The sequence below is a fragment of the Pteronotus mesoamericanus genome, unplaced genomic scaffold, assembly GCF_021234165.1.
Source record: "Pteronotus mesoamericanus isolate MK-2021 breed Mesoamerican mustached bat unplaced genomic scaffold, CSHL_Meso_final contig_90, whole genome shotgun sequence".
Lineage (NCBI taxonomy): Eukaryota > Metazoa > Chordata > Mammalia > Chiroptera > Mormoopidae > Pteronotus > Pteronotus mesoamericanus.
In genome coordinates this window covers 29289857-29307986 of record NW_026555277.1, presented here as the reverse complement: position 1 = coordinate 29307986, position 18130 = coordinate 29289857, and the positions used below count along the sequence as shown (strand labels likewise).

Here is an 18130-nt window from a genome sequence, read left to right as displayed (position 1 = left end):
CATTTTAGGTGGTCCATGCAGTGGCATTAAGTAACCTTAGCCCGTGTGGTTAGAAAGTGTTTCCCTTCCTCATTTCCCTTTAGTTTTTCTGATTGTGCCAGGGAGAGCCTTGGTTTGTGCCACTGTCTCAAACGCTTCTGCAAGCCTGGTGACTTCCCTTGTTTAAGGAAGAGAGAGCAGGCCTCCCCCTTAGTGTCTTCAGCTGGGGACACTGTTTAATTAGGATTTTACAACACAATTTTGTTTGCGTTGAGCTGACCGCTGAGTTGCCCTCTACTTATGGCAAATGATGTTGCTATTGTATCCTTTTTAAACATGCACGCTCCTTAAAAGCGGGTCCATTTTTAATCCAGTATACAAAGAATAATAGTCTGGGCAACCCTGGCTATGGCCAAATTGGGAGGGTGGTTCAAGGGAAACTCAGGTTTGGAAAGCCCCATGCTCAGCTCTGCTTGAAAATGGGCGGTTTCCATAGACATGCAAAGAACTCTCCCTGTGAGCAGGAAAATCCAGGAGGGAGGGCTTACAGAGGCCAGCCTTTATGTTCAACTAGCAGATACAGTTTCAAGAAAAAAGCTAGATGGGCTCCCAGAAGTTCATTTCTCTGGCAAGGAGGTGGGAGGAAGGTCTGGGACAGGTGAGAAGCAGAGCCCAGGGGCAGGCAGGTAGCACCCCAAAGCCATGCGTGTGGTTGTTGGGGAAAGTCATGACTGGGTTGCTTGGCACGGGGCTTCTCAGTGTGGAACAGGATCAGATGGTAGCCTCCTGGCCATCTGCGTTCAGCTACGAAGTCTGCCTTCTCCTAGACCCCTAATCTGATTTCACCCACCACTTGTAAGGCCTTCTCTGCAGCTCTGCTTTTGAAGGTGAACACATTCATGTTATGGCTTTAAAGAAAGACTCACAGAAGGAATATCTTCAGTGGAGAATAATGAAAATGTTCCAAGGGGATGGGGGCGGGGGAGGGGCACATGGAAAATAGTGCTTATCTCCTGTCTGCATGCAGAGAACACAGGCCGTTCTATCTGCAACAGCAGAGATTCCTATGAGACACCGGCCGGAAGAATCTTTGCCATTTCTGGTATTGAGTTTCCTTTTTCCTCTGTCTGTTTTGAATTGTGCCCGGAAAGAAAATTGGGGGTTCTTAGAGGAACTCTATATCCTAGCGACAGCACTGAGGGATAATCATTTCCTTATAACTTTGGAAATTGGTGATGTGAAGTGCTCTGTGTAATTAGGTACCTTGGTGGTTCAGGCCATGGGGATGTGAGGGTTTGCACTTCGGTCTTTCTGCATCTGCTGACTGCATTGTGTTTGTGACAAGCTTTTCCTCAAGCCAAGAAAGTTCAGTTGCTTTTGGTTGGAGCTAGTTTTGCTTGATATAGAAACTCAATCTATAGTTAGTGGCTCTGAGCAAGGTAGCACTTAGGAAAAGGGAAAATTAGTCACCACAATTGCCAATAGGTCGTGGTAATGTTTGATATCAATATTTCCCTTTGCTACTCACATTTGCCAGAGTTCCAGAAGGCCCATTTCTCCTTAGCTCATTATTATCAGGGAAGATTCACTGGGCTCATGGCACATGGCAGAAAGCCAGAGGAGGGGACCCAGGGTTCCTGTCACCATGGCCTTTGATAGTGAAGACAGTGCAGAGATAAGGACGCGTCCACACAGGTAACACACAGTGTAGCGTTAACTGAAGATCTGAATAAATAGCAAGAGTCTAGAAACAGGCCCGGAATGAATATATTTTGTAGGGACAAAGATGGAACTTGAAGGAATCTATAGTAAGTTGGGTAGAGAGATATAGTAAGAGTGGGGAAAATTCTTTGGTGATTTTCAAGCCCACCTTAAATAGGGAGGAAGAGCTTTTTAGCTCTTCTTTGATTGATCTGGGAAGGCTCCTAAAATAAGTGGAATTTCCAAAGTGGAAAAGGAGATGATTAGGTGGATAAAGGGTAGTAAGGGACAATTCACACATACTCTGCTTTGAAGGTACAGTTGGGGCTGGTAGATAAAAGGGCTTTGAACAAGAGGAGCTGGACTCCAGGGAGAAGACAAGAAAGGTGAGAAGGTCGCTAGAGGTTGCATTTGGGATTTGGCCAGTACTTGGGAGAAAGGCATTATTGGGGGAGAATAGGGTGGTGCCAGTCAGGGTACGGCGGGGGGGGGGGCTGCCCACTGGGCAGTGGTTTCCTTTCAGCAGCTTTATTCTACTTAATCTCCTTGGCAGTTACTTTAGTTTTATGCTATTATTTCTATATTTTTATTATACCCTTCTCAAATATTATGAAGATAAATGGAAAGACGGATCTTGGAATTGATAACCATAGGGCTTCATATAAATGAGATGAAGATGAAAATCAATAGGCATGCTGAAATGGCGAATCTTTAGCCTCATTGGACTGAAGTTATTGCACATTCAATTGTTAAAGAAGGAACATGTAGGTACAAAGTGCTGAAAATACATCACCCAAAGATGAGCTTCAAATATGAGGTTAATTAGGGATTTTATAATCTCTTTAGCTTTATGGGAACAGAACGCCTTCTTATATCCTATAAGCATCTTGTTCCACATGAGTACATGTTTTCAGGAACCCATTACGTGTGAAATTGGGTGATTTTCTATGGACTAAGCAAGGATATCAGGAGCCAACGTGGGCGAGGGTGTGGGGGCGGGGCGGGAGGCAGGAATGGACCCCGGAAATAAGCTGTTCAAATAAGTGGGAACATTCAGCAATTCAGGGACCATGAGAAGTAAAGACTGAGAGTTATTGGAAGGGCTGAGAAATATTGGTTAGATGGAACAACTTTCTCCGAGACTATGTTTAAAAGCTACAAAGAGGACAAAAATAATGATATTAGTAACAATGGCTAACGCCTTTGAGATTTATGTGCCCAGCATTGTTCTCAGCTGGTGGTTCTCAAAGTGAGGCCCCTGGACCAGCATCTTCAGCATCACCTGGGAAAGCATTGGAAAAGCAAATTCTCAGGTGCCACCTTAGACTGACTGACTCAGAAACTGTGGGGGTGGGGCCCAGAAGTCTGTTTTAGCAAGTCCATGATGATTCTGATGCACACTCAAGTCTGAGAACTGCTCCAGGTTTCTCTCCTGTGCTAAGTTATTTATTTCTCCTTACAGTTGATGGGGAAGATTTTGTTACTAGTTTGCAACTGAACCTCAGAGAAGGAAGATTATCCAAGATCATACAATTAGTAAAACATAGAGCAAAGATCAAACCCAGGCCACCTGGCTTCAGATGAAAAGAATTTGGATTATACTTCATTAAAACGCCCTTAAGACATCCCCTAAAAACTCCAGAGAAGAGAAATTTCCGTGTTTTTTGGGGAGTGGGGGGGGGGGGAGCGGTCCCGCAAAACAGACATGGACTGTTTTCCTACTTCCTTGTAAAATAACTTTTTAAAAAGCTCATGTTCACCTTTTAATAACCACTGACAAGATGCTGAGTGAATTATTAGCATTAGTACTAAGTTGTTAATCTTCTTCATTCTCCATCTGGGGATTTCTCTCTGGTCTCATCACACCCACACACACAGCAGAACTGATTTACTAGGGACTCTCTGTGCCTGGGGGTGAGTTGTGTTTATAAGACTTTTTGTGTCTTACCTAGGAAGGCATGAGAGTTCACAGGAAATGTAGGCATCGTTAGAGATGATGGCTGTGCTTTCAAAGTCACCCCGGGGGAAAAAAATGGAGGCGGCCCGCGATTTCCATCACTGGTCAACAACAGGAACTTTTGTAGTCATTGATGTTCCCGGAAACAAATGCCTAGCGTGGAATCGTTGGTTAATACAAGTTCTCGGTTGGCACCGTGGCACCCTGTCAGCCCCCTCTGGGGTAGGAAAGAACATCTTATGTGGGAATCAAATCTACCCGGGAGCCAGGTATTCACCTTGTTAGACATCACCTGTGGATGGTGGCGATGAACGCCCTGGAGAGGGGGAAGCTGAGAAGCTGATAGCGGCAGAGGTGACCCAGCTAGATGGGCGCTTTGTGGTAGAACCTAGTCACATGGCTGGAGATTGTCAAGCCAACCGCCTCCAGGATCTGTGACCCTGAAATGGATCTCTGCTACTTTCCCTTGTGGGCAAGGGCCTCAGAAACTTCTCTCATGGACGGGGCAAGAGAGTGTCATGGCTAAAAGCACCAGCCCCTCTGCCAGGTACTGTATTTTGCTGTGTATAATGCACACCCATGTTTTTGTGCGCATTATACATGGGATTATTATACCCATGGTATGTAATCATTATACACTGCAAAATATGGTCTGGATTTCAATCATTCCAGTGCTTACTAGAAACCTTATTGGCTATGTGACTGCAGGCAAGTGACTTAACCTCTCTGAGCCTCGGTTTTCTTAGTAGTAATCTAGTTGTAATCCTGCTACTTACTTTAAAGGTTGCTGTAGTTACTGGATGAGATGACCTATGCAAAGTGCTTGCTACGCAGTGAGTAGTCAACCAATGATGGCTATTCGTACCTCAGTATTTTTTATATTGTCATTGCTAAAGTAAATCAGAAATACATATTGGGGGAAAAAGCATAGGCTTTGCATCCAGGCCAACCAGGGTGCAAATTCTGGTCTTGCGTGTGCTAGTTGCTTCCTTGGGCCTCAGTTTCTTCATCTGTTAAAAGGGAATAGGATTGTGGCAAAGGTAAATGAAACATGCATGAATAGGGTATACTACAGTGGCTGGCAAAGAGTAAAAACCAGTAAATAACTCTTATCATTCTACCTGTTATCATTATCATCATCACCGCTAAAGCATTAGACGTGTTGGAGGGCTGGCAGCCTTAGAATTCATAGAATTTCTACTGTATGTAAAGTTCTTTCTTCTGGGAAGATGAGGGTAGCATCAGTCTCCCTGCCCCTTAGTGTTGTTGGTTCCCTGTTTTCTTGAGTCCCTGTGGCTGATTTGCGGAGCTGTCTGTGTGACCAGAGGCGCCCTGTTGACAAGCGCCCGCACTGCAGCCACCTGCCCTCTTCGCTGCCCTCCCCTGCGTCCTCCTGTCCACCCTCTGTGATTATCCAGGGTGGGCTGGGTCATTCCCAACCACTGAAGACTGGATGGTTTTGAGCGCCTTTCCCCAGACCTCTTTGGTTTGTGCATTCTTCCTAGCGGAACTTCATTTTTTCATTGGCAGCCCATTTTTCGATGCCTTAGATATGTCAGCTGTTTTTCATTTCCGGGCCTGTCTGCCACTTCATTAAAGTCTTGTGTATCCCATGTCCAAGTTCATTTATGGGGCGGAGGGATGCATCAAGTAACAACGGGCCCAGTTCCAGGTCCCAAATCATTTCCTAGGTGGCTGCTACTTAATGTGCCCATGCTTTGGCTTGAAGCCTTCAGGCTGGAGAAGTGTGGGTTTGGTGCCGTCAGGCAGGGAACAGGACAAGAGGAAAGAGCTGGTTCTTCCTGAGCCCCATCACTGCTGCCCCACAGCAAACACTGCCCGGCGCCTTCCAGAGTCAGGGGCTGGGAATACTGTGAAGTGAGATCTGGGGAGAACCGATGCGTAAAAAGACAAACAATGCAAGATAGAGGTCTGAGTCAGGGCTGCTTTTCTTTTCTTTTTTTTTTTTTTTTTTTTTTAGGTCTCAGCCTCCTTAAGCCCTCCAGATGTCCCTTGGCCTGTCATTAGGTGAAGTGGCCAGCAGACAGGCTTCGTAACTTGTAGGGCCCAGTGCGAAATGAAAATGTGGCTGCTTCCCATAGGCCTGTGAAGAGGTGACCCCCCCCCCCAAGAGACTGTCTCCTCTGCACCCTGGGTCCATAGATCAGGGGGGGGTCAAGAGCCCCCTGCTGAGTCACCAGCACATGCGCCAGGGAGCTCCCTGTCTTGGTCAGGGAGGACAGCACCAACCCCGACTCTACACCCACCAGTATCTGGGCCCCCGCCACATGACCCTGTCACTACCTCATGGGTAGGATGACTCCTGCTGGGCCAGACTCTAGGAGGTGGGGAGCAGGCACCTAAAAATCCCTACTGGGGAGGTCTTAGGAGGGATGTCCACGAGTGAGCTGAGGCCCTAGGCCCCCTGTGCATGCTCCATTGCCCCATCAGACTTCACTTTCAAAACATAAAGTCAAAGGTAAAAATATTAAGAAGTGCAGATGGCAACTGCAGAACATTAAACCCCAAGCGTGGGGCCCTTAGGAATTTGGGACCCATGGGGGCATGGGCCTGGTGACTGCAGATTCCCAGGAGAGATTATCGGCTCAGTTTGAGACCAGGCGGGGTAGAGGGCAGGAACCAGGCCAATCTGCTAAGAGGGAGCATGCACAATGGGGCAGGGCTCCACTGGGTAGGCGGCAGGGCTGTGGGCTAATCTGACCCAAAAGATCTTCTCTAATAGCACGTGCTCCATCTATAAAAGATGGAGGGCCTACTTCTAGTCTACTTCTAGTCTCAGTTTATTCAACTGTGAAATAAACAAACTCTACACAATTCCAGGAGTCTAAGCATGTTCAAGGTGCTTTTGAAAGGTGCTTTAGCTCCCTGGGAAATGGGCCCACTCAAATATCATCAAAATCATGTGTGGCCCTTGGATTTGACCACAGCACTGCAGAGAGAGAAGAAAGACTTAGATGATCTTTAAGGTTCTTTGAACCCCAAGTTTTTGTTACTCTTATTTTGGTCTAAGCTATAGAATTTCCATGCTGTGTATCATGAGAATTTTTAAAGGGATCTTTTCTTTTCTGCTCTCTATGGTACACAAATACTTTCTTTTCCTTAGAAAAACCTTTTTTCCCCAAATGTCTTCCTGAAGGGGGAAAAACTGGAAAAAAAGGAGGGAGAACATAGGCCGTTATAAAAAATTTATTCCTCAAGGTACAATGTGGTTTTTATCAAATGAAGTACATGTCAACAGATTTAAGGACCCTCTGTCACTAAGTCTTGATTTTGATAGTCTAAATGTGGTGCTGTGGTGTTTTCTTGCTTTCTGACCCAGAAGCTGCTGGAATTCATTTGCTTGGCTGCAAGGTAGAGACACGGTTACAGTTTTATCTTAATTACCTTTCCTTTCCGTAATTCTTTTTGTAAATCACTTTGATTTAGGGTTTCATCTGCAATCTCAAAACTAACTGGTGACCAGTTTTTTAAATTAGGCTGTATATTGTGAACTTTAGTAGAACCTGTGAAATTTTATTTATGTATCTTAGTCACAAAGGTGATAGTGCCTTTGATAAAACATTTTGATATTTTTTTATGTAGGTCTATTTATTATACTCTCTTTACTTTCCTTTTGTGGAGATAGTTGGGCTGAGAGAGTGACTATTATCATCACTACCCACCACTGATTACTAAGGACATAAAACCCCGTGTGTGTGTGTGTGTGTGTGTGTGTGTGTGTGTCTGTCTGTCTGTAATGATTAATTCTCGCCTGGTATGATACCATTTTATAAATGAGGACTTAAGACTTAGGGAAATTAAAGCCAAGATCACACAGTTAGAATGTGGCAGAGCTGGGACTCGAACTCCTGTGTGATACACAGCTCTTTCCACTCTGCCATTCATGCCCTCACTGAAACGGGGCTTCAGGATTTTATAAAGCAGAATATTAAGAAATGCATTAAGTTTTGCTGTAGGATACACATCATCTTGGGCACCTCTTCCCACCCCAAAAGGAGAGGCACCAGCCCACTGTTGCTGTCTGAGCTTCCGTGACTTGCAGAGAGGATGTTCTCTCTCTTACAAGACCAAATGGAGCCTTTTGAGGGAAGGAAGGGGTCTGGGTGGGAAGCCATGCTGGAAGGCAGCAAAGGGGAGTGGAAAGAACACAGCTTCTGAAGCCAGGAAGACCAGCTCTGTCTCCTGTGGGTAAGTCTTTACTGCAAGCACCAGGAAAGTGAGGGTAATGGCACCAACCTGACAGGATTATTGGCAGGGATGGAAATAAATGAGACGAAGGATATGAACCCTCTGATATACACAGAATGTTAAGTATTGTTAGTTGCAATTGCAAAAGGATTAACTCTTACTGCCTTTCCACAACTTTCCCATGTACATACCCATTGACAGATACATACTCTGCTGCTTAAGATTTGCATGCAGCCTCTTTCATGCCTGCATGAGGGACCCTGAATTTATCTTTTGAAAAATCTATTGTTTCTGCATAATTTCCCATTGCCTCAATGTTCTTTTTTTCTGAGTTTAGATTAAGGAGTTGAAGGACATTGGGTGTCCATGTCCATCCATAGAATTCAGCCAAGCTTGCGGCCTGCCGTTGTTGGGGGGACGGGGATGGAGGTGGGGTTTGGCTCTCATCTCACTCTTTTGCTATGGGATGTCTCACTGTCTTCTCCTGAAGCCTTGGCCTTCCACGTGGGGACAAAAAGCTTCTGAAACTTGGAGGTGCAATGAGCTCACAAGCACCCAGAACGCTGTGCCCTCGCCCCCTGGAAGTGGAATAAGTTTGTCACGCTGCAAAGTAGCTCAACTCTTGTGTTCTTTGTTCTCTTTTGGCAGAACCAGCTTCTTGCAAAAGGACTGTTGTTTGTGGAGGAGAAGATTAAGCTGTGCGAAGGCAAGTACAAGGCTGCCCTCATAGAGCGGGGTCCCCGTGACTCAGCCTTTGATGTTTGGACAGCTGGAGCGCTTCTGTTCAAAAGCGGCAGGCTCCGAGTGAGTGATGCGCCCCGGCCGTTGCGTCTCCAGCTAGGCGGCAGCATTTCCATTTGAGTCAGCCACTCAGGGCAACGCAAAGCTAGAGCAGTGTTTTGAAAAACAAAGTGGCCTTGGGGTGATCTCTTTGGAGACCTCGTTTAAGGGGGGTTTTCTCAGGATCTGTACCTGTCATGCTGTTTTCTCTCTTCTGATCCAGGCTATTTCCTATCAGCCTCTGTCATATTTCTTGTCATCATATGTGACCGGAGGCCTATCCATTTGGGAAACATCAGGTTAAGCAGACACCCACTTAAGGGGTATGATTTGATAGGCAAAGGAAAACTTTCTGGCTTTAAAAGGTTTTTAGAGCCCATCTGAAAGGACAGGATGGAATTGGAAGAGGAGTCCAGAGGCAAGAATCAGTCAACCCCCTGACATCACCAGGGACCACTGTCAGCTCCCACGTGTTTGGGTCCTGATCTTGCTGCCACCTATGTCTTGGGTGACTTCTGGCAAGTTTACAATTTCTCTGAGCCTTGGTTTTTATTATCTTTAAAATGATAAAATAGGGGTAGAGATTATAGGGAGGATAAAGCTCATGACTAGTGTAGCACCTTACCCAGCACATAGTGGATACACAAGCTGGTTCCTCCTTCTTCTTTTTTTTTTTATTTCCTACTCCAGTCTAGAGACCTCTCTCTGTAGGACAAACTTCTAGATCCAGACATATCAGGCATTAGACCATCTCCCATTTTCCCTTATTCTCTGACAAAGAGAGTGGCGTCTAGTGAAGTGTCTGCTAGAAAGACAAAGTGAGAAGAAGAATGAGGAGCTGACACTGGACAATACAGTGTCTGGCACATAGTAAGTGCTCACCAAACCTTTGGAAGAAGAGAGGTTAGGAATTCGCCTCTATGTGAGAGTTGACTGAACCTGTAGCCTGGTTTCCTTTGGATCTCTCTACGCTGAGACTCTTCACCCTTGTAAATGCCTGCTAACCTAAGGCGTTATTCATAAGCAACTTGCTTTGACGAGAATTTAGTGGGCCTTTTGCATTTCAGTGGCAGTCTAGTTCACATGTGTAGAAGGTGACCGCCCAGGAAAGAGGGAAAAGAAGCATGGGCTCTGGCCACATTCTTTGTCTGTAAGTCATTTGGGGAGTTATTACATGCTCTGTAAATATGGAAAAATACCAGCTCTATGAAAAAGATACTGAGCAAAACCAGAGATCTGAGGGCCCTGCAAAAGTTACCTGTCTCTCATCCCAGGGACACTCAGCAGATACATTCAGAGCGAAACCTCAGAAATGGCACTAGATGGGCGAACAGAGGTCTGTGCCTCTGCGCCAGAGTGGCCAAGAGCACTGGGCCTGGGTGTGCTCTCTGGGGCCCCCGGTCCTAGGGTCCGGTGTCAGGGTCCTTTCTGCACAGCAAAGGGGCATGAGGGGAACCTTGAAGGGCTTTTCATACTCTCAGCCAAAAGAGGTCTACTTTATTTTATGTGTTCCAACTCCTGGGAAGGTTTCGTTTGGATAACAAGATTCCCTTGGTATAAAATATCGTTGGGAAATGACGGATAGGATCCATCCTATCGCTGAGTCAACTTCACTGGTTGCTTGCACCTGGCCTTACAGCCGCAGAAAGGGCAGAGGCAGCTCCTACCCATGTGTTGCTCGTTTGTGGGATATGTCACATGACTCTCAGTCCTCGGTTTCAGAGCTTTGTTGATCTTGACTTTAAAGAAGTTTCTTGTACCTCTTCTCCATACCTCTGGCGATCTAAACCCCCATGGTCCATTAGAGGAGAGGTTTCCAAAGAGAAAACCTTCTGTCCAAACTCTTCCCCTATGCAGAGAGCTAAGCTCTTGACTTGTGGGCTGTTTGTGCAGGTGACCCCACTTCCTTTCTTTAACTCTTTCTTCCCCGGGGCTACCCTGTTTTGTTAGTCTGTGTCTGTCTGATGTTCTTTTCTGAACATGTTCCAAAACCTCCATTACTCTCTGAAGTTTGCAGCCAGCAATTTGACCCAGGTTCCAGGACAGGTGCCTGCCTGCTGCTGGGTCGAAGGATGACCTTCTGTGCCAGGGAGCTTTCCATCTTAGGCTGAAAGGGAGTAAATAGGCACCAGCACTGGCCTGCAGGGTTCTTCTTTTCTTCCCTCAGGTCAGGTTGGCCTGTGCTTTTTGTCTTTGTGATGGAAGGCTTAGGATAAGAGCTGTCAATAAAGGAGCCGGAATAGCCTTTTCTCCTTTGAGGTCCAATGATCCAGGAGTTGGGGTCCACCTGGATTTAAGGATGAGCTAACATTTCAGATGGTCCTTTTGACTTCCCTGACTCCTCCCTGCAGAGAACTAGCACAGCCTACATTTGAAAAAAGGATGCTGACTGATCGATTCAAACATTTATTGATTATCTACTCTATACCAGGTACTTTCCTAGGTGCTGGGGGGACACAGTGGTGAACAAAACCACCATAGGCGGACAGGCCCTTCTGGAGCTCACAACCTGGTAATAGAGACAGATGTTAATGAAATCATCACCAAATACAAAACTGAAACCAGGACAAGTGCTAAGAGCACCATCCCATCCATGCTAAAGAGATTTGACCACTTTCGTGTGGAAGGGATGTTGGAGCTGAAACTACAAAGATAAATAAATATAAGCTAGGCAAGGAGGTGGGAAAGAACATTCTGGGCCAAGGGACGAGCACATGCAGAAGGAACATGGTGAGTGGGAGGAGCTGAAATAAAATCTACTTGTGAGGGCCCAAAGGCTGAGGGGATATAGGAGAGGATGAAGACACAGAAGGAAACAGACCCTCCTGGCCATGTTGCTCACATTATGGAAGTTTTCTTTAAGCAAAGGAGAGTGTTGGAGCTAACTATTACGTCCTGTTCTGTCCTGTCCCATATTCAGGTTAAATGCTAACCTCCTTCCACTCACCAGCTCCGGCCGGCATCTGCCAAAAAACCCGTATACAGTTAATACTTGCCATTCATTCAGTCATTCATTTGTTTGTTTGTTTGTTTGTTCATTCTTTCAAAGATTTCTAGAAATTGGTTTATTGGTGTGTCTGGCACCATGCTAAGCACTAGAAACATAATGGTGAACAGGACAAAGCCCAGGCACTCACTCCCGTTCTAGTAGAGACAGAAAAGTAAAATATGCAATTCCAACAAAGTGTAATTAGCGCTTTGCGAGGCAAAGTAGAGGGTGTTAGGAGTCTGCTTTTCTCCGGAATACATTTCACTCTGACCTTTCCAAATCTGCGTGTCTCTGGCCCTGCTGGCTACTAGTCATGCCCTTGCTCTTCTCTCCCGGCCACTGCTTTTATTGTCCATTAAATTAATAGACGGAAGATACTAAAATGAATCTTTCTGTATCACTTCAGCGGAACTGGCAGTGTTTTGCCAAGCGCGGCTCTCAGCGTCTAATCGTGGCTGACCCAGTTTCTCTGCCTCAGATGAGCAAGGACAGCGCCCAATCAGCTCTGTTATCTAGGTCATTAAATAGCAGCCAGTGTGCAGCCCCCTCTCTGCCAGCACCTGCCTCTCCTGCAGTTGCAGAGTTCCCTACACAGCCTTCCGGTGGCAGTGGCTGACCCATGTACATCAAGCCTGGGCATGGCTGCCGGCCACGGCGCAGGCTTCCTGATCCTAGGGGTGGGGGAAGGCACCGCATCAGGGTGTGGGCCCCGTCTCTTACAGGTGACCACTTCAGAAATGCCACCCTTCCGGCTACTGCAAAGCAGTGGGTGGAGGTGACAGTTTCCAGGCCCTCTTTTCACCTCCCTCAATTGACAACTCAAATGCAGAATAAAAAGTCTATGTCTTAGTGATTACAACAACAACAACAAAAGCAATATAAAACTGTGTGCATGGTCTGCCCAGATCACATTGGTCAAGAGCATGGGTTCTGGAATCCCAGCTCTGCCTTCTTGCTGTGTGACTTAGAGCCAGACACTTGGCCTCTCTGAGCCTGTACATGGGGTAATAGAGTCTTTTCGTGAGATGTCATAAATAGTTTAGCACAGTGACTGATGATGTTGTAGCCGTTTGCATGATAATAATTATTATATGATTTTCAAAATTCAGCTCCCTTTTCTGGTTTGGGGATAGAAGGCATATTTGCATATTTTCAATCGAGTTCTTCCATCCGACCCCAGGTTTGCTGTAGTCACACCTTAAGATCAAATGTAGGTAATGAGCCTTTTCCCCTCTCCCCCTGCTCCATTTGACATGGAACTGTCTTCTTGCCTCTCCTACAAGTAATGACAAGTTCTTTTCTTTCTTTTTCCCCTCCCATCTTCTCGTCCTTGTGTAGGTGAAAATCGCATTGAGGTTCTGGCTGAAGTCTGGGACCACTTCTTCACTGAGACTCTCCCCACCCTGCAGGCAATATTTTATCCAGTTCAGGTCAGTCTCTCTGGAATGGCCTCGGCTTGGTCTTTGCCACCTGGAGCCTCCTGGTGGATGGGGGAGAGCCAGGAGGTCGGGGCCTGAGTTGGCTAAGGACTTGGGAAGTCTTTGCAGGGCACCCTGGTTCTATACTTAGCATCTAACCTCAAGTAAAGAGGTGGCCCTGCAGAAGTAGCAATTTGTAAGCTCTTGACACCCTCTTGGTTTGGAGCATGTCTGTGTATTCTTACAGTGATTTGCTTCTTCTGAGTTTTCAGAAGTAGAAAAGGTGGGGAACAGAGGCTTCTCCTTTTCTGTCCCTTTTTCCCCCCTTTCTCTGAAGCACGATGTTAAGCAAGTTTCCTGTTGCTCCGAGATTGTGGGAAAGGAATGATGTCCCTTGCCCTCCCCAAGGGGTTCCTGAAGACGTAGCAGAAAGAACACTACAGTCGGAATCTGGCTGGGTATGGGCAGACGCTTTTCCCTTCTCTGAACGTAGCTCCACTTCATGTCCTGCAAAGTGAGGAATTTAGACTAAGAGATGAGAGGTGTCTCTTTCATGTTCTTAGTCTATGACCTCCGCTCATCCTACCATTTGTCCCTCCTACCCTCCTACAGGACGGGTCGGTGCCAGGTCAGAGTGGCCATCCCCTAAGGCAGGCCGCGTAAGAGACCCTCCTCTCCAAAACATCAGTCTGCGTCATACACCTGTGCTGCCAGGGGCTCACTGTCCACTCCTGCCCGGGGGATTAGGGCTTCTTGTCTAACCTGGTTTTGCGGAAGTGCGGGCATGGGTGCAGCAAAAACACAGCCGGTAGCAGTGGCAGGAACTACCTCATGCCCGAGGTAATGACCCACGTGCTTTGTTTGCACCGAATGCTGTTTTAAAGGAATTTGAGATTCTTTGAACTATTTCTCAAATATTTAAACATCGGGGGGTTATGCCTGTGGAGTCCATTTCCCATTCTGGGCCTGCCCCTCACAATTGTGGTCGAAACCTCCAGCCTGCAGCCACTGCTGCCTTCCCCTCATCCTCAGCCTGTCCTGTGCCCCCGTGAGAGGGTGGATGGCATTTAAGTGGACAGGGCAGCCCCCCGGGCCCACCAGCTTCTCCCTTCCCTGCAGTAGGCACTCCTCGGCCAGCAGCAGGTCTAAGAAGACAGTCCTAGGAGGGAGGGTTGACAGATTTAGCAAATGAAAATACAGGATGCTGAGTTAAATTTGGATTTCAGATAAACATGAATAATGCAATGTTTGAGACATATACTAAAAAAACTATTCAAATTTAACCAGTCATCTTGTGTTTTATTTAGCAACCCCGCAGAAGGGAGTTTGTAGTCCTGGGTCTCTGTTAGGACCATTTGGGCGTGGAATTTCTAGATGTGGGTGCCCAGGTGGGTTTAGGATGAGGGGTATGGGCTCTGGGTGGGCATGATCCCGGGACAGTCATGGGAGGGCCAGTGGCCCTCTAAGGCTCTTCTCCGGGCAGAAGCCCAGTTCTGCAGGTCAGAGCCTGGTACTGCCCTGCTTCTCTGGAAAAATGGTAAGATCTGGCAACAGTTGATTTAGCCCCTGACCGTCTCCCCCCCAGTCTCCCTAGTGATGCTGCTGCTGGTTCAGACACCCAGCTTTCAGAACCTCAGGCTTAGGGCTTCTCACTACTAAGACATCTACAAGTCCAGCCAGATTCTTTTCACAACTCCCTCATCGGACAAGTATAGTTTTGAGTGCCTACTGTGTGCAAGGCTGTGGAACTTGGCCTGTGTTTTCCTACTCTGTAAAGTGAAAGGGCTCCCGGAGGTAAAGTGAGGACATAGATACCTATGAGACAAGTAGTCGGTGCCAAGTGCTGGGACACAGTGCACAAAATAGAAACTGTAGGATCTTGGAAAAGATAAGGAGGGCGTGGACTGCTGCCAACGGCAGCAGTCAGGGAAGGCGGTCTGGAAGCAGAGGCTGAACAGAGCCTGTAATGCGTGGGTGGTGCTGTGTGTGTCTCTTGGGACTGCAGGGCAGGGGGATGCAGAGATGGCCCCACCACTGTTGCCCATGTTTCTGTAAAACCTAAGGTGTTACAGCAAATGCAGAACTTTCTTAAGCCTTGGGAGTCTTGATGGATGGGAACCTATGTCCTATTTGGTAGAGTATGTTCGAATGATATTTTTGTCTCTACCAAAAGCAATCGATTTTGGGTGTGCTCTGTGTATATGTGTGCAAAGGAGAGCCTTGGAAATAGGTCCTTTCTCCCCTTTCTGTTTGGGCAGACTTCGGGAGCTCTAAAATCAAACAGTTTAACTTTGCGATCTAGCTCTTCAAGGGGTAAATTACTGGCACTCTGGGCTTTGGAATTTTTCACCTGTGAAGTAGGTTTTATAATAATACTTCTCTCAAAGGGTGATCGTGGGCATTAAATGTACTATTTACATTAAGACTATTTAGAATCGTGCCAAGCCCATGGTCAGAGCTCAGTAAGTGTGAGTCCTTAGGATTATTAGCTATTATTTTCTTTCTCCGCGCCCACCCCACCTGGTTGAACAAGTCCCTTTCTCCTACTTTCTCAGTTACTTTTCTTCTTGAGTTACTTGCATGTATGGAAGTGTCTGATAGGTCCCCATTTGCCTCCTTTGCTAGGCATATGATTTGGTGCTCAAACATTTAACAGATGAAGCAGAGGAAGCCGCCTTGGATGTGCAGAGGAGGTGGTGGTCTTTTCTCTTGTTTTTTCCCATCATCTTCTCTTCTCCTTTCTGACCACTCATGGTACCCGTGACAGGCATGGCTCCCCTTCTGTGTGTTGTCTTTGGGTTACTGAGGCAGGTTGAGCCAGCGCTTTCATTCTGAAGCATGGGGGCCAGTCTCCGACTCTTTGGCAGCCCCCTTGGGCCTTGCAGACACCTTGTCCTCTCCCACCCTGGATGCTCTGTACCCCATGTGGTTGGTAGCAGGTCCCGTGAGCTCTCACCTCCTGACACTGTCTCTTCTCACCTCCAGGGCCAGGAGCTAACCATCCGCCAGATCTCCCTGCTGGGCTTCCGTGACCTGGTCCTGCTCAAGGTGAAGCTGGGTGACCTGCTGCTGCTGGCTCAGGCCCAGCTGCCCTCGTCCATCGTCCAGATGTTGCTCATCCTGCAGGTGAGGTCCCTGTGAAGATGTGACCCCTAGGCTGAAAGAAGAAAAGAAGGGATAAGGGGGGTGGGACCAAGTGACCAGAGCACTGTAGCTTAGGGCAGTGACCTTTAGTCGCTTATGTTCCTTCGTCACTGAGCATCTTTGTCACTGAGCATCTTTAAGGTCCCTGGCACTGTGCTGGGATCCCAGTGGGGAATGAGAAGCACATTCCTGTCACTCAGACAGTGGACACCGTCTTTCCTCTCCTCTTTCAGGGAATCACAAGTTACAAATAACAACAAAAACGCACTGCAGCCTAGCTCAAGCCAGACCAGGACTCCCTGGAAGGTTCCTGGGGCAGATGGGCTTCCTAAAGGGCTGCGGCCAGAGGGAGACCACGTCAGGCCACAAAGCCACCATCTTCCACTTACTGGTTTCTACTTCTGTCTGGCCCACCTTGTTCTCTCCGACACTGCCCCCTGGCCTTGCCTGGTCTCTCTTGGACTCGGCCTTTTTCTCTGCGCATTGCATTCCGTGCTTCGGTTCACACCTGATCCAACGTGACATCTCATAGCTCATGTGTTCCCACCAAGAGACAACCCCACGTGGTTGTCTAGCATCTCTTCATCCCAATTCTAAATCAACCATAGGAAGCTGAGCTAACACCTATTGCTTCCTGCCAGGTATGGGCCAAAGACTTTAGTAAGTGTGTTGCTCTCTGAATCAAATAATCCAAATGACCACATGGTGAGGTGGGCACTATTGTTGTTCCCATTTTATAGGTGAGGAAAGTGAAACTCAGGGAGTTTATGTGCTTGCCTGAGGTCCCTCGGCAAGGTGGTAGGACTCAGAACTATGTACACTCAGGGGAGATACTTTGATTGCTCCACCTTGAGCTACAGGACTTCCCTCTGCCCAGCCAACTGTGACCTTGAGTGGGACCAAGGAGTACGCACATGGCTTCAGCGATCTCAGTCCTACGGATGGGGGTGCATACTTCTCAAGAAACAGGGCTTGTGGGTTAGGGACACCCCCAAAAGGAGGCTACTAACCATCCTTCGCCTCTGCGCCCATTTCAGACCCTGCAGTATCAGCTCTGAGCCCGTCCATAGGGAAGAAGGTTCCATCCTTGGTCAGGCAGCCAGTGACCCCAGGCTGTCCTTTCAGCAGGGGTGGGACATCAGGCTTGGGGCGCTGATATCTCCCTTCCGCTTTGGCCATTCTCTTCCTGTTCCCTAGTTGGACCATCCTTCTGGGCATTCTCCCGCTTTCCTGAAGTCAGGGCGGAGGAAGAGTTGCCTCATAGGATGAGAGTGGGCGTAATTGGCCGGAGTGCCAGGGCCAGGATTGTTACGGCAGGGAAGGAGAAGGAACGGGGTGGGAAAGCGTGTGTGCGGCTCGTGTCCAAGAAGCAGAAAGCAGAGCTTGGGTCCCAAATAAGGACCCTAGAAAATGAGCTCTTTGCGATTTGGCTAGTAAGATTAGGAAAGTTGGGTTTCCACCCTCTCATTTCCATGTATAATATTCTAGGGATGAGAAGTGATTCCTTTTTTGTTGTTTGTTTTTTTGGGGGGGCGGGGTGGGGAGGAGAATTGAAGGACGGGCTCTCACCTGTGAACAGTAGGCCAGGAGGGCCTTAATGCATTCCAACATTCCAGGCCCAACAGCCCCCGACCATACAAGAAAGCTGTCCTCATCCCCCCATGGAGTCCCTAAAAATGGTCAGGCTGTCTTCCCCGGAGAATCTCCCTTCATCCACCCTGGCCTCCACCCCACTTTGTTCCCCACGGAGCAGCTTCAACTCAGCAGCAGTCCACAGTGATTTTAAGAAAATAGCCCAAGTCTGTACCCTGGCCTCTGGCCCCTCCCCAGCCTCCCTTGGAACCTGACTTGGAACCTGACCAGTGTGACCTGGCTGTTCAGCTCTCTGGCCACACTGGCCTTCGTGGCCTGTCCCTGTTGTGCAGGGGCCTTTGTGCTCCTGTTCCCTCCCCA

At 47.6% G+C, this 18130-nt stretch overlaps 1 protein-coding gene across 1 annotated transcript in view; it reads left to right on the top strand.

The window, feature by feature from the left end:
- The window catches only part of PRR5L (proline rich 5 like), a 67768-nt gene that overhangs the window by 39673 nt on the left and 9965 nt on the right, over positions 1-18130 (top strand). Inside the window, exons 5-7 of the mRNA XM_054585895.1 lie at positions 8495-8552; positions 12954-13045; positions 16019-16159. Coding sequence (XP_054441870.1) covers positions 8495-8552; positions 12954-13045; positions 16019-16159 — 291 coding nt within the window. The remainder of the gene's footprint in view (positions 1-8494; positions 8553-12953; positions 13046-16018; positions 16160-18130) is intronic.